Source organism: Daldinia caldariorum (assembly GCF_022478825.1).
Source record: "Daldinia caldariorum strain CBS 122874 unplaced genomic scaffold F4812scaffold_12, whole genome shotgun sequence".
In the NCBI taxonomy this organism is placed as follows: Eukaryota; Fungi; Ascomycota; class Sordariomycetes; order Xylariales; family Hypoxylaceae; genus Daldinia; species Daldinia caldariorum.
In genome coordinates, this window is record NW_025953048.1 from 280,452 (window position 1) to 295,818 (window position 15,367).

The following is a 15,367-nucleotide window of genomic DNA, read 5'->3' on the forward strand; positions in this document are numbered from 1 at the left end:
CACAAACAAGCCGCATGGTGGGTATATTGAAATAGTAATAGTAATAAGTATAGTAATAAGTAATAATATACCTGGTATATTTTACTCTGGGTATTAGGTATTCCAGGTACATTAGGTACCTTTTAGGCGGGCAAGAGCCTAGAGGCTTTTCCCTTTACTGACCCACTTTAATATGTATCGTACCTGTATTACATGTCAGGCAAAGCCAGGGTATTCCCCCAGCAAGGTACGTACAATACTACCCGAATCCACTAATCTCGAAAGGGCAGATGTTCGTAAGTAGTGGGTCCATTTCAACCCATATTTACTGTATTTACTGATAAACGCGGTACCATCCTGGCGCACGTGAACTTGTACCGTTGTCAATTCGAACGCGGTTGACCTACAGGTCTTCTCTCTTCCCTCCATTTCCCATTCAATCAATATCTTTTGTTTATCCTGCAAAATAGCCCATAGTCCGTGTTATTTCCACGCAATCATCTATCAAAATGTCTTCTTCAAGCCAGACTAAGAATTCCCAGCGAGTCCCGGTTCCTAGCCAAGCATCCGTGGCTCTACTTTATAAGTTATGCCAACGTCTTAAGCCTATGATGACTTCCACCACCTATCTCAGCCAACAGCAACTGCATGATCTCGGGGTAAAGTGTACGGAGCTAGACTTCGACACCGGGATACCAGCGGATGGAGGCCCAAGGTTCCTCCAATTGGCATCACTAGAGCACATTGAAACCCTCGCTAAAGAGAATAATCTAATTGAGCATTGTTCCGTCAACACCTCGTTCGATACCTATGACAGCTGGCATACCATGCGGGCTATTTCATACTTCTACGACTACAACCTCTTCGCGTTGGTCCCTAAAACGGATAAATACACAGCCAGCGACCAGGATATGCCGCATGAAACTGTACTCGACCACAGCCCTTGGTTCATTACCTAGTAAGTAATTCGCAACGACTCTGAGGGAGTACGAGCTACAAACCGGTGCTTCAATATGCTGACATGAAACGAATAGGAAATATTCTGACCATGTTACGATAAATGGACTCCGCTGGGGCACCTACTTTGCCTTAAAGCTTAAAGACAACTCTGAGCCGGATATGATATGCTTCCTTGGAAACATCAACCCACTCGATGACGAGAAGATCTATATCAGTGAACTGTGGTGCATTGCTCGGTTTAGCTGCAACCAATTGAGCAAGAAGGAACACCGCCATAATCAGACAGCCTCTGTGAGTTCCTACAGCTTACAATTATATGCTAATAACTCTTTGTTTCATGTTTCGCTGATATAATTCAAGGTTACCCTCGTGTCGGGTTCGGGCAGAAGCCTCCGCGTGGTGCAAGGTTATGTTGATACCAATGATCAGTCCGTCGTGCTGCGGAAGTCAGCCGTTATCGAGCTCAGGGGTGATGATGAGAATAACTTTCAGAAACTTCTGCAGGTCTGTCGTTGGTTCTTAGCCCAGCCATGCAAGAAACAACTGTCGCACCTGGAGGAACCTGAAATTCAAGACAATGCGAGCTGATCCTACCTTGCTTGCATCATATTCTCTCCTTCTGTGTAGGCGCGCAGGTAGTATCATATTTTGCGAAGATGCCTCTACTAGCTGTAGTAGTGGAAGCCTGCATATCCTCGCCGACCTTCGGGGTTCGGTGCTCAAAGGAATTGGCGCTATCAGTTGCTGACAGGTTGTTGGATGCATCGAATGACACGGACAATAACGAGCACAGAATTTTACGTGCTAGGGTTTCTTTGAACAGAGCTGGCGGTCTTCGAGGCCGAAGAACATATCGCTCTGAGTCGTTTTGATGAAGCCCTCCAAAAATTAGCCATCCCTAACGCTACCTCATTAGGCAAAGGGTTTTCAACTCTCGAAAATGCCTGGGGTAGGCAGAAAACCTTAGTACGGGGGAACATTTATCGATTTTCGGGACGCTTCTCAGAAGCATGCCAAGTACTAGAGTACTTGACGTCAACTATTGAAATGTATCTTGATGCCCTCCAGCACATCAGATCGCTCACACGAAAGGCCAATTTGGATATTTTCTCAATATCTGCAGGGGCTGCCATCCTAGACCGAATTCGAGGTAATCTGGGGGATTCCTGGAATAGGAGGAGGGATGTTTTTAGCGCACTGAAGTCGTGCGGACTATCACCTGGGTATCTAGATGCGCTCGTCTTGTACTCGATGAGCAAGATCGAATTGAGGACCTCCACAACGAGAGAAACCAGGGACAGTATACGATCACTATTTACGGGGCAGAAGCGCCAACACCGTTGCCTTGAATTAGGCTCCCTGTGGCCAAGTATCTGGGAAGGCTTCACTGCGGTACAATATAACGAAGGGCCAATGTATCCAATTAGGCGAACATAGATACCTGGTATTTTACCCTCCTGACGCTGGCGTAGAAAGTTGTTGAGAAAGCCCCAATGCTAAGCCGAAACGCCAGAGGAGGCTGCTGGACGAATATTCTCGAATGCGCCGTACAACCTCGGGAGTTATGCGCTTCAGAATGGGCAAAATGTATCTGCTTATTGCTGATATATTTGGGATCGAAGTATTTTCTCCATTAATAGCAGACGTAGGGCCATAGCGTCAGGGCATTTGCGATGCTGCTAATATCCATAATCTTTGGAGGATATGTTGACGCATATCTTTAGAATCATATTCACGTTTAAATAGAAGAAAGAAGTCTTCGTATCCTATCCACATATACATGTACTGCCTATCTCAACTTCAAATGACAAATATGCACACTTAATAGAATAATAGTTAGATTGGAGGCAGCGGAATCGTGAAAAGCTTGTCAATTCACAAGGTACCTATCTAAGAAGGAGAGCTGACCCCTAATTTAACCAATGTTGAAGGGATTCTAACACTTCACTCTATTTTTGCAGCCTTTTTAATAAGAAAGTCTTCTACGCTGCGATTGCCGTTCCGGTAAATCAGAGTCAGCTTTTCTTTTACGAGTACGGGTGCCAAAGGGTGCTGCTAAGCCACTACGAGAAACCAGTTCCGGCAGTATATATGGCGAACCGCTGAGATGGAAAGCAGTATTCCATTGCATCTCCTTAGGCTCTAAGCTGATGGATAAATGTCCAACAAAAGCAAGCGCTAGGTCTCCTGCCCTTCGCAAACATAGTATATTCCCCTTTACGTTAAAGCAGGACCCAAATGTTGTAGGTACTTCTGTTAGCTCAAAATAAAACAGAGCTGCAAAGAGCCTCCGGGCGAACTTGTCAATTGTGCCTCGCAATGTGGTGTCCTAGAGGACAAGGGACCTTAGCCGAGGCATCGCTGTAGTGTCATCGAAGCTGGTTTCTCCACGGAGAGTAACGTTAAGTCGATGGTAACTGTTCGTCCTAGCCTCCTTCTTGAGGAGGCAAATGACGTCGTTCCAAGTCCTTTAGCCTTACAAGTAAAATAAGTAAGCTAGGATAAATCGTGTTAGCTAGCTATATCGCCGTGGTCTCTGAGGCCTCTCATCTTCCAGGTCAAGTTCCAGTGATGACCCGGCACCTAAATTAAGCACGAAATCAGGCCTTGCGCCCAACACCATCGTCCCAAATTCGGACAGACCAACCGAAGTAAAGTTATTCCGTACGATGCCGCCGTCTAATAAGTTCCTGAGTCCTAGAATGTATTTCGGCAAAAAGTACCTACACGCCAGTTAGCCATAACCACAAACGGGCGCAGAGAGACCAGAGCGTACATCGGGGCGGCGGAAGTGCTTCTTGCCCTGCCTCACTGTTAGAAATCTCAAACATTTTATACTGTACTAATCGCTGGTACTTACACCTCCCATGTCTTAACGTCACTGCTACCTTAATGGAGCACATAGCCATGTCATTTTCACAGTACAAGTAGAACAAGAATATGTCGACGAAAGGATAAAGCAACTGAGAATATATAACGGAAGCAGTTTGTGCTAGCGATCCATAAACTGAGTGATTTTCTCTTATAGGATTGCAGCACGGTACGTTCACGCGTCTCATCCCCCGAACACCAAATCCAATGAGACCAGGGACGGACCATTGTGAAGGTTCAGATAATACGACGGGGAAAATCTAAAACTATCCCAAGGACGAAATATATACGAGGATGCAAGCAGGACTGTTTCGGTGTATCTCCTCTGGTTTCTATTTCAGCCGTGATGGAAAAATGCTGTTCACCAAAACGAGCCACTTTAGGATCTTATCGTATTCGGCCACCCAAGCTGTATGTAAAAGTGGCCCAGGCTACCCTGTCGTCAAAGGAGTCCATGGCGAATGTCGACGATCTTCCAATTCCTCCTCCTCTTCTTCTTCAGGTAAGAAGGAAAGGGGAATGCATATTCATCACCGCCATTGGCTCCATCTTTCCGACGAAGCGGGGCATATATTGCCGGAGGAGATGTTGATTTCACAATCGCCATCCACGACGACGACGACGGCTTCAACTTCGGCTGTGTCTCAAAAAAGGTTCTCCAGTCATATCATGTCGAGTGTTCCTAAGCAACTCCTTTAACCTCGAGGGGGGCTCTGGTCGACACATGATAATAGGAAACTAGAATACATTAGTTCACACTTTAGAGGTACCTAGCTGGGTATTTAGTAGCTTCTTAAACTTTTAGATATCTTGAATTTTACATCAAAACTCTATGAAAAAAAAAAAAAAAAAGATAATTACGCCTGCATATTTATTAAAGGGTATCAAGACTTTTAACGTAACTAACATAATATGCTAGAGCTTGAACTACGGCCATAATGTCTCCTAGAAAGCAAGTTCCTCCCTATGCCGTTCAAACTCGTGCTCGTGCTCAATCTCGTGCTCAATCTCCTTTCCACGTCGAGCAGCCTTCTTTGGCTTCGAGCGAATAACCCTTGCTCTCTTCCTCTTGTCACCCACAGCCTTCTTAGTCGATTCCTCCTCACTATCTTCGCTCCCCGACTCCTCTTCCTTGTCAGAGTCGTCGCTTCCTAGCCAGTCTTCGATGTCTTCTAGGTCGTCATCGCTTTCTTCAAAGTCGCTGACGTACTCAACCGCTCCATCGGGCTCGTCATCTTCTTCCTCGTACTCAACTTCTTCTTCCTCCTCCTCTTCCTCCTCCTCCTCCTCTATACCTTGGTCGAGATCCTTATCTCTCTTTCCTTCACCCTCGCGCTCCATAGCATTAAGCACCTTCTTCCAAATCGTCTCGCTGACGTTGAGCGGCTGGTCACCGTATGCGCCCGTGCGCAACCTCTGCATAAGCTCCCGTTCGATTGTGCGCTCTAGCTTAGCAGCTGCCTCGGCCTTGCGTTCTCTTGTCTCTTCTCGTCGCCTGATCTTGGGTGCCATCTTAGGCACAACCTTTTCGCCCAAGCGTGCCTCTTCCTTAGCAAGTCTTCTCATCCGTATCGCCACCTGTGTAAGCCTAGTGACTCGCTGTTTTGCTTTGTGGACCAAGAACTTGGGCCAGTAGATTAGTTGTTCGTCGATCTGCTTTAGGGCGGTGGCATAATTCTGTGACAGCTTAACTCTTTGCCATAGTTTCGATGGCAAGTGAGCTCGTTCCTTTATCTAGTTAGCAGGTAGATAGAAGGTAAATATCCAGAGACACTAACGATAGTCTTCATATATAAATATAAGGTGCCCTTAGTCGGGTGCGCTCGGACAGTGGCATAACGAGAGTTGGCGAGAGGGCAGGACTGTCTGTTGCAAAGACCCGTCACGTTATATCTATATTTCGGGTTAGAAACACAAGGTTGAGGAACTGCACTTATTCGTCTTACTCATTTCGACAGAAAGTCTTCTCTTTCGTAGTTCTGGTAATAAATTAGCACTCGTAATCAACGACGGAGGGTTTTGCAGTCTTACTTTAGCTTAAAGCTACAAAACTGCTTGTCGATGACCTGCCAGATAATTTCGTCCGACATCTTGCCCGAATATTAAATCTAATCAACTTTGTCGAACAAGTAGGAGGTCGGTTGAGGAGTAGGTAGTGTTCTGGTAAGGCGGCAAAACAGCTTCAGTTGAATTCTTGCGCTTCCAGATTTCCCAAATGGAATGGAAAAAAAAAAAGTTGTTCTGCCGTTGCGGGTGGAGGGTCTTGGATGGGACTAGGGAAGGGCGGTAACCAGATCAGCCAATCATAGGCCTCATAATGGATAGTTTTACTTGCGCACTGGCCTTTTTGACGTACTAGGTACCTATCTACGTAGGTACCTCTACTAAGTAATCTTTTTTGTGTTAGTGCTGTGCAATTGTGAATCCGTACCTATTCAAAACCTGCATTTTTTGGTCTCTTATTAATAATTCTAGCGTTGATAAAGTTAGCCTCTCAATATATTATTTCTTACCCAATGGATTCAACCATATAACGAAGGCTCCGTATTGGGGTTCTAGAGGGAGTATAGCCCATGCATCGCGTTGTCAGAAGGTGTGTATTCACCCGATTGAGGTGGTCCCAAAATGCCATACAGTTCAGTCAGTTCAGGCAGTTCAGCTCCCTTCATCTGAATCAACAACCCCCTCTCGTATCTCTCGTATCTGCAAGGGCCGCTCAAAGTTGGAATCCCGGCAATCCGATTGCTACCGGGCGATTCGTCCGTCGCTATTCTTATCAGCTGCGCGATGATACGATATATGCGCTATCTACAGCTGAAGGCAAGGCTGGGATCGCGGTGATTCGAATCTCGGGCCCCGCATGCAGATCTGTAGGGTTTCACTTGCTCAACTTCCAACCAACGACCGTGACTGATGATGGAATTATAAGATCTACCGCGGGCTCTGCCCAGGCAAACCGTTTTTAAAGCCTCGCTATGCTACCATCAGGACACTGTATCATCCGGGTTCGAACGAATCAGAAATTCTTGATTCCGAGGCGTTGGTGCTTTTCTTTCCGAATCCAAAAACGGTCACTGGCGATGATGTCCTGGAACTGCATGTGCATGGGGGCAGTGCAACCGTGAAAGCCGTTCTCTCCGCGATTCCTAAATGCGTCGCAGAAGGCCCAATCCGTTACGCCGAGCCCGGTGAGTTTACCAAACGAGCCTTTCTCAATGACCGGCTCGATTTAGCCCAGGTCGAGGCTCTGAGCGAGACCCTCGCTGCGGAGACCGAGCAGCAGCGCCGCGCCGCAGTTCGTGGCAGCAGCGGCTCACTGGGTCGGACATACGAAGACTGGCGCAAGAGTCTTCTGTATGCTCGGGCCGAGATGGAGGCTCTTATCGACTTTTCCGAAGACCAGCATTTCGACGAGTCACCCGCCTCCCTTGTCCGTAACGTGACAAATCAGGTTAGGCAGATCCTTCAGAGCATACACGTCCACGAAGGAGCCAGCGAGCGAAGCGAACTTCTTCGGAACGGGATCAAAATAGCGCTTGTGGGTCCACCGAATGTGGGCAAGAGCTCGTTTATGAATCAGATCATCGGTAGGGAGGCGTCCATCGTATCCGGTGAGTCTGGCACTACTCGGGACATTATCGAGGCCAACCTAGACATACGAGGTTATTTGTGCACGTTTGCGGATACCGCCGGATTCAGAAGCTCCGCTTCGGTAGATCCAACAGGGTCGCATGCTTCCGCAGATGTTATAGGAGCTGTTGAAGAAGAGGGAATTCGCAGGGCAAGGGTCAAAGCCACGCAATCTGATGTCATCATCGTACTAACCTCTATCGAGGCGGATACTCTTGGGAAACCCCAGATCCGCTTCGATATGGAGACGCTAAAACTCGCGGCAGGCAGTAAAGAACGACTAGTAATTGTTAACAAGAGGGACGCTATCCCTGACGACGACTTACGCGTCCTTATTCGACGGTTCGGTGAGGAAGTGCTTGGCAGAGTCGACGGGCTTGAAGGGATTCAGCCGATAGCCATTTCCTGCAAGGAGGCGAAAGATCTAGGTTCTGACCAGATCGATCCAGGGGGTCTCCGAGGGGTCGTAGATGCGTTGGTTACATCGTTTACTACGATGACATCGCTCCCCGCCACTCTACAAGACCTCCATGGCGTTACCGAACGTCAGCGACAGCTTCTCGTGAAATGCAGAGGGCATCTAGAGGATTACCTTGAAACCGTAGGATACACCGAACCGAATGGGGGAAACGGCCCCCACGACCAATTTGAGGGGAGCGAAGACGCTGATATCACGATGGCGGCCGAGCATCTTCGTTACGCTGCGAACGACTTGGGACGGATCACGGGCCGCGGAGATGTAGGGGATGTGGAGGAGATCCTAGGCGTCATTTTCGAGAAGTAAGTGCCGGGCGTATTACTACACGGAAGGAATTGCAACTGATATCTTGAGACAGGTTCTGCGTAGGAAAGTGATTTGAATTCTCAAAGTAACAAATATACAGATGAAGAATAATGATAATACCCTATTTTGCGCCGCCCCATGCTTTCCCCCTTCTTTATTTCATCATGCAAATGCGTCTGTCCTAAAATCGTCAGATGTCTATCCCAATTCCTTTCCTCATGCTATTGGTACAGGTGGTGTGTGTGCTTGCGCGTCTATGGTTTTTCTATGGTATGAATCTTTTATGCGTGGTATCGTCCAGTTCCGAATAGTATGAAAGTTGATATCAAAATGCCGAAGACAAAAAAAATTGATGCTCTCTAAATGCTGTTTCGTTTGTCGTTGGTGGTACAGAAAATCAATGAGATCGAGTTGGTGATACAAAAGGCCGGGTCACAGTCGAGCGCTGCTGGACTATCTCTTTCTTTAGTTGTAGCCGCTCCGGCCGAAGTTGCTGAGCCGGCTGTCTTCGTCGTCGCCGTCCTTGTTGTAGCCGCTTCGTCCGAAGTTCTTCTTGTCGTCTTCGTCGTCACCCTTGTTGTATCCGCTGCGTCCAAAGTTTCGCTTGTCGTCCTCAGAGTCTCCGTCTTTGTTGTAGCCGCTTCGGCCGAAGTTGGCAGGGCCAGAAGCGGTGGTGAAAGTGAAAGCAGCCATTGTGATTATTGTGCGGTTGAGTTTATAGTGAGGTATATATAGAGAGAGAGAGAGACGAAATCTTAGATGATACAATAATGAAAAGCAACAGTTAAGGAAAAGTGAAGCAAGAGATGGTGTTGTTGCGAGGTAATGATATGTCTTGTTTGAGAGGCGAGGTTGGAGGAGGATTTGTATTATTGCTTTGATCTTGTTAATGTTCTTTGACGTTCTTGCTGTTATGATGAGGAATGAGAGATGCCTCAAAACCAGGGAGTTGAACATCTTATATATGTCAAAATATACGAAACACAGCCCATCATGATGGATGAGGTGAATGGTGCGCGGTTCCTTAGCTGACCGGACCATGTTGGTGGGAAGGGCAGGGGTGGCCCCCGGGCTGAGAAACCCAGACTGCCGGCGTAGTTAGTATTGCTGCGGAAACGTCTCTATTACCTGCTACTGCCTACGGGGGGGTTCCATGAACCTCGATGAACGTAGTGGTAGTCATGGGAAGGATTCCGTTCAGACCCAGCAAATCTCAAGGCTTGTTAGTTGATAGAGGTTAGGGGGGGTGTGGGCCTAAACGAGATACAATAATAAAAATAAAAATACTAATACCAGGTAACTAACTAATCATAATGACATAAAGAACTGAAGATAAAATAATAAAAAAAGGTACGAGGCCAAAATAGAGCCTTGAGGGCCCTGTCAGCAGAAAGTTCGTAGTGTAAGCCAACTAGATACCCTAGGTAGCTCTGTACATGGAAAGCCGTCAAGGCTTAGGTACGTATCATGTATGACATGCTTTAGGGAACCACTTTAAGCTATCTTTTTTTGCTTTTTTTGCTTTTTTTGTTTTCTTTGAAACAAGGGTCCCCATTTTCTAGATTTGGCGCCATGACGCTTATAGTGTGCGTGGAGTCGCATGTGGGTTGCTCGAAAAGGAGGGTACCTAGAGGCTGCAGGTTGTAAGGTTGTAAGGTTGTAAAGGTTGCAAGGTGGCTAGTAGTGGTGGTGGCAGAAGGTAAGGTACTATGTATACAAGGCCACCCGATTTTTTTATTTGATTTTTTTTTGGAGGGGGGGGGGGGGGGGGGCCGCGCACTGCAGATGTTTTGCAACATAAACTCCGAGCTGTTGGTATCGGTCCTGCAGAGAAGGCGCGAAGAAAAACGCATGGAAGGCACACGGTCTTCTAATTTTGGGGGCCAGCGGGGCACACACTCATACGCTTTTGGATCAAAATGTCAGATAGGGCTGAAGTTGGAGGGGTATATGTACTTCTGTATTTCTATATTTTACCTTGTACTACCTTATGTAACCTTGCTATTATTTGAAATTTTAATCCCCCCCTTGTTTTTTTTCTTTTCGACTTTTTCTTTTCTAACCAATGAGACCGAATAAGTCCAAGGGCTCCCATATCGTTACCCGCAATTGAGGTAATTGAGGGAGATCGTAAAGGGGTGAACTTACTGCCTATTGGTTTTCAGACGAATACTATAACTAGAATGTAATTATATATATCAGCTAAACTTTTACTCTTCGGTTCGCTATGCTTCTTAACCAATCAAGCGGTAAACTTCAACAGTAAGGCCTATTCACTATTCTCTATACGGATCCTTACCTAGCCAGTAGGAGGTAGCCTGTTATCACGCGAGTTCCCTAGTATAGGTAACGAGGTAACATCCCCCCTCCCTCCCTCCTAAATACCCTGAACTTATGATCTATCTTGGAACATCGCTGCGCATGTGGTATTACAGATGTTCATTACATACCACAGCATTTCGCATGGTTCGTCGATGTATGTAAGGTACCCAGATTTAGTGTTCCATACGGGCCCTTCTCGGATTTGAGTGGCAGGGGACTTGCTTTTTCGAGACTTGTGGCATCTGCAAAACATGGTTCACCATGCTCGGTTAGGAAACGACAGTAATCTAGAGTCATCATCATTACTCGGTCTCTCCAGGCCCGTCTTTAAAAGTGTTCGCAGAGGGAAAAAAAAAAAAAAAAAAGAACAGGCGTCATACATAATCACTCGAATAATCAGACTACGAAAGGCGCGTCGGTAAGTAAATATGGTGAAAAACAATATCCTTAGGTATACATACCTACTCTTACCTAATTTAGAGGTTTTTGTCATTGGCCGGTGACTCAGCCCAGGCTGATATCCCAGACGAACAAAAGACGAACCCAAGCCAATCTAAAGCATTCCAGGTGTACCTAGGTACCCACATAAACAGCTCCTTCCCGGGGAGGTCAGTCCCGTCTCCGGCATACGGATACAGATAGGTACCTGCCTAGGTACAGACCTAGCTGTCTACCCGCCTATCCGCACCAGATCGCATACCCAGTAATGTATCTAGGGGTAAATGTGGACTACATTAGGTACATATTACCTAGGTAGGTAGGTACCTAGGTATGGATAGGTAGGTATGTATGGAATCTGAGGACTCGGGACATTTCCTTGGATTAATGCCGTATCAATTAGCGAAATAAGACACGCGATCTGGTTCTCGTAGCAACAGGACAACAGGACGCACGCGAGTTGAGATCCGAAGCAACCCCAACGGTCTGATTACGGTAGAGCTGAAAGTCCCCAAGCGCACAGCATATCGATGAAATAGCCCATCTCATCTTCTGATTTGTTGTTTTCTTATGGTCCGAGTCCCACAAGGAGACAGGGATTTGCCACGAGGTAAAATCACACACACACCAGACACACTGTAGCAGTTGTAGTTGAGATGGTGGTTGAAGATAGTGGGGCATTGGATTACATGGATGTCTGTACCATACCTGTACCTAGTGCTTACCTTAGGTATGTTTCTAGCTTATTTCAGTATGGGATACTACCTAGGTACCCTGTATGGAAAATATCTTAGGCTTACCTAGATTAGGTAGATATGTAGGTACCTCCTATTTATAGCTGAAATTCTTTTCGCTTTATTAATGGTTCTATCAGTGGTTTACTAGGCATGTCTAGGTACTTATCTGCCTTAGGTTAGGTACTTTACTAACCTACGGGTATGTAAAACTTGTTAGATGCATCATCTACCCTACCTAAGCAATCTAGCAGTATGAAGTAATAAAGATATGAGATGCGCTAGATATAGAATCAAGTCCATAATTAAAAAGGTTATGTTATATATTTGTTATTTGTTATAGACTTATACTTAGTATTTTTGAATAATCGCACAGCCACATGATTGTTCTTTTTCTTTTTTATTATTCTTCAACTTCGACGTCTTTTCACTGAAGGTTGTATTTATCTGCTTATCTCAGATAGGTTAGGTACAATACAATACATGAAATACGCCGTTTACAGCGCCCAAAATACTTGAACAAATATATTCTTTTCCCCTTCTTTTTTTTTCTTACCCGCCTTACGAGGTTCCCACTTCTCACCTCTCAACAACAACACACTGTTGGCACCGTATACTAGATATAGGATATTACAAAACTAAAACATTCCACATTCCACATTCTACATACCCCGACGGACAGATTATTCTCCAGCATAGCCTTATGTAAGTAACATCTGCAAGCCTGACGGCAGAGGGGCACTGCTCCGATCGTCAGAGATTCTCCGCCAGTTCGGAACCACCGTGGTTACATCACCTCAATTTTCCCTCTATAGTCCGGTCCGCAACGGCATTTTGAGGAATTCACTCGAACAGTTAGACAAGGGGACATATCATTATGAACCATCGCATCTCATCGTGACTCTCGTGACTCTCGTGACTCTCATGACTCAATTCTAACAATTATAATTTTAGACCGCTAACAAGTGAGTCAAAACCCGGACTAACCCGTACCTAGGTAAATAACCAAGGCAGTGTCAAGTCGTTTCTCTTCGTGTCCAATTAAGAGCTTGTAATATTCTAATGCGATTCGGCCCCCACGAGCGTCAAACCTGGGTACTTGAACCCAACGCAGGTTGGTGGCCGTTTCATGTCTTCGCCACTTGTTGCCGCAAGGCTTGATGTTTCTTGCATCAGGTCCAGCTCAATTGTAATTGGACCCCATCACCACATACATACCACATACATATCACGTACATATACCGTTAATTATGTCAGTTGGTTTTAATATAGGGCTGCTAGTTAGGAATGTGTCGCAGAAACTCGCCATATTATCGACCGAGTCTACCAAATTAACTATTTTGGAAGATCTACCAACCGCGACCAGAAAAGAAAAAAAAATCTTTATATCCGTCTTTCCACGCCGTAGCCCCAGAATTAATAAGTTCCTGGGTCATTGCTCAAGTTGGGGCGTATTATTCGAGATATCAGGCAACCATTCCCGATTCATGTCATCTTCCCCCACGAGGTCTCAGGTGTCACTACATTAACGTAGGAATCTGGCATCTTAAAGCCTTGTTGAACAGCCTACGTCTAAAGATATACATTGCTCCACAATCAACTTAATAGTCTACTATTGGCAAACCTCCCAATTGGGTCTGGAGAGTGAGGTTCTCCATTTTCTTCTACTCAGACAGCCCTACGGATATCACTAAACCTGGAAGCCTCCTCCCTACATAATATTAATTATCTTGTCGTTCGGGGACCTCAAGTAATGGCCGGGGTATATCCCCCCCCCTTTCCGCAAAAAGGGGCAAATCTATTAAAAACAGTCAAATTAAGGCATATTTCCCCAATTCAGTAGTATTGCTATAATAGCTAAGGTAACGGTACTTATCCAGCTGCCTTCAACCTGGGTTCCTGCGAACATGGAGTTCGGCCGCCTAAACTCGGATCGCGGCTTAGGTCTGCCGAACCTCGATTTCTTGTGCCTCTGTAGCACGAAAGCTGGGTCGAACTGAGATCATTATGTATCATCGCGGGTTTTCCACGTTATGCTATCTTGTTCCGAGCTGACTGACTCCAGTTCCCAATAGCTGGTGCAGCGTCACAGCCCGAACGCCACATGTAACATGTAATTCCAGCTCCCACATAGGCAACGCTTTTTCTCTAGAAATCAACAGGGAGCTCCGAGGAGATCGTAATTCGAACAGAATAAACTAGGCGGTATACCCGCAAGCCGCCCCGAATGTATCATGGTGGTGTGCGTAGGTAATCCGCGGGCACGAACCGAAAAGCCAAAAGCTGTTTCGGGAAGCCGTCTTACATGCTAAGAAGACCACGTGGCGTTACACGGAACTCCTGAGACCGTTATGTGTTATACGCAGATTGCATAATAGGAATAACAAAGGAGTCGGCTTGATTGGATTAGGCAATGAAGGGGGGTCCTATCTGCTGCGAGTTGGATATAGATACATGCAGGAACGCGAACCGGCAGCAAGTAAGACGAGCCTTATGCTTATGACGAAGATAATGGAAGAGAAAAGGAAAAAAAGAAGAAAAATGTGCAAATGCATGTCTCAATGCAACGTCAGGTAGTACTTGTGTTAGGTTACATCATAAGCTGCATCGTATAGTTGGGGAACGGCACCGAAGTATGTATACGCGTTCATTGCCTACTCTAAAATCATATCATCCAGAATTAGCACAAAAGCGTTTTGCAGTATAAAAGGAGGACATAATCGACGATTGTCCATTACCAATTTACTACTAATGAATCCTTCTCGCCGATATAAGTTTATACTACATGGGAATCAGGCAATTCTGGTTCGAGGTTAAATGAATATGCTGTAAGTAAACGGCACGTTAGGCAGATAGATACCTATTATATTCGGAGAAACTTTGAGTTATAAAGGAGTAAATGAAAAAAGACGGCAACAAGGATTAAGTAGGTATTAATAAGGCAAACTTCATTGCACGATGCCATCAAAGTAGGAATTGGGTTCGTGTAACGTCCGTTTTATACCTCGTCACTGGGTCACGATCAAGCAAAATTAAGGACTAGGTATAAGGATTCTACTACTCTATAATATTACCTGGTATATCAATAGATCATGATCACAAAACAAGTATGGGAGTTATATTAACTGCTACTATAACTTAGGCAGCGGCTATTGATAGGCAATATAATATAAACTACCGAAGCTCAGGAACGGCTAGCCGTTTTATATCATGATATTCCATTTTCCCATCACCCCTAAGCACTCTAACAACCGAGGCGTGGAGGATATGGGGTCACCCCGTACAACGTCGGGACCAGTTCCGATATGCCAGCCATCTGTACTACCAAACAGCCATAAATACTCGGTCGAGATTTCGGTATTACGATTGCCCTGAAGCTAACGCACCCTGCGGCGATTTGTGAAACATTGAAACGTCGGTAGGGCGTGCGGCTGTAATGGTTCTTAAGCTATCGTTGCTGTCTATTACCCCTGAGCCAGGGGTTCGCGGCAAATAGAGATGATGAATGATAACGTATATCCACCAATGAAGAAAAGGAGGTCCAATAAGATGACTACTTCAGATCGAAAAATTACTATATTTGTAACTATGGGGCGAGCTTGTTTTTTATGGTTCCCGGTTTAGCAACATCGTTTCTACTTAGATTAGA

General features: G+C 45.7%; 5 protein-coding genes across 5 annotated transcripts; 3 read left to right on the forward strand and 2 right to left on the reverse strand.

The window, feature by feature from the left end:
- Positions 1–488: 488 nt before the first annotated feature.
- Positions 489–1,845, forward strand: F4812DRAFT_465679 (uncharacterized protein; the record flags this gene model as incomplete). The annotated part of the gene is made up of 3 exons (XM_047938467.1): positions 489–925; positions 1,014–1,230; positions 1,300–1,845. 3 exons carry the CDS (start codon positions 489–491, stop codon positions 1,525–1,527), a joined length of 882 nt encoding a protein of 293 aa, XP_047788682.1. The 3' UTR covers positions 1,528–1,845.
- F4812DRAFT_76613 (uncharacterized protein) lies at positions 1,846–2,541 on the forward strand. Its single transcript, XM_047939407.1, has one exon. The coding sequence runs from the start codon at positions 1,987–1,989 to the stop codon at positions 2,374–2,376; it is 390 nt and encodes a 129-aa protein (XP_047788683.1). The 5' UTR covers positions 1,846–1,986; the 3' UTR covers positions 2,377–2,541.
- Positions 2,542–4,755: 2,214 nt separating this feature from the next.
- Positions 4,756–5,900, reverse strand: F4812DRAFT_460641 (Mak16 protein; the record flags this gene model as incomplete). The annotated part of the gene is made up of 4 exons (XM_047937720.1): positions 4,756–5,538; positions 5,589–5,703; positions 5,757–5,789; positions 5,842–5,900. The coding sequence occupies 4 exons, from the start codon at positions 5,898–5,900 to the stop codon at positions 4,756–4,758; spliced, it is 990 nt and encodes a 329-aa protein (XP_047788684.1).
- A 483-nt stretch (positions 5,901–6,383) lies between these two features.
- On the forward strand, positions 6,384–8,614 carry F4812DRAFT_465683 (P-loop containing nucleoside triphosphate hydrolase protein; the record flags this gene model as incomplete). The annotated part of the gene is made up of 2 exons (XM_047938468.1): positions 6,384–6,680; positions 6,740–8,614. The coding sequence occupies 2 exons, from the start codon at positions 6,384–6,386 to the stop codon at positions 8,222–8,224; spliced, it is 1,782 nt and encodes a 593-aa protein (XP_047788685.1). The 3' UTR covers positions 8,225–8,614.
- On the reverse strand, positions 8,457–9,491 carry F4812DRAFT_76625 (uncharacterized protein). The gene has a single exon (XM_047939408.1). The coding sequence runs from the start codon at positions 9,263–9,265 to the stop codon at positions 8,690–8,692; it is 576 nt and encodes a 191-aa protein (XP_047788686.1). The 5' UTR covers positions 9,266–9,491; the 3' UTR covers positions 8,457–8,689.
- Positions 9,492–15,367: the final 5,876 nt, after the last annotated feature.

Excerpts from the sequence above, each read along its gene's own strand:
- F4812DRAFT_76613 (XM_047939407.1), top strand. The coding sequence starts at position 1,987 with ATGTATCTTGATGCCCTCCAGCACATCAGATCGCTCACACGAAAGGCC.
- F4812DRAFT_76625 (XM_047939408.1), bottom strand. The coding sequence starts at position 9,265 with ATGGTCCGGTCAGCTAAGGAACCGCGCACCATTCACCTCATCCATCAT.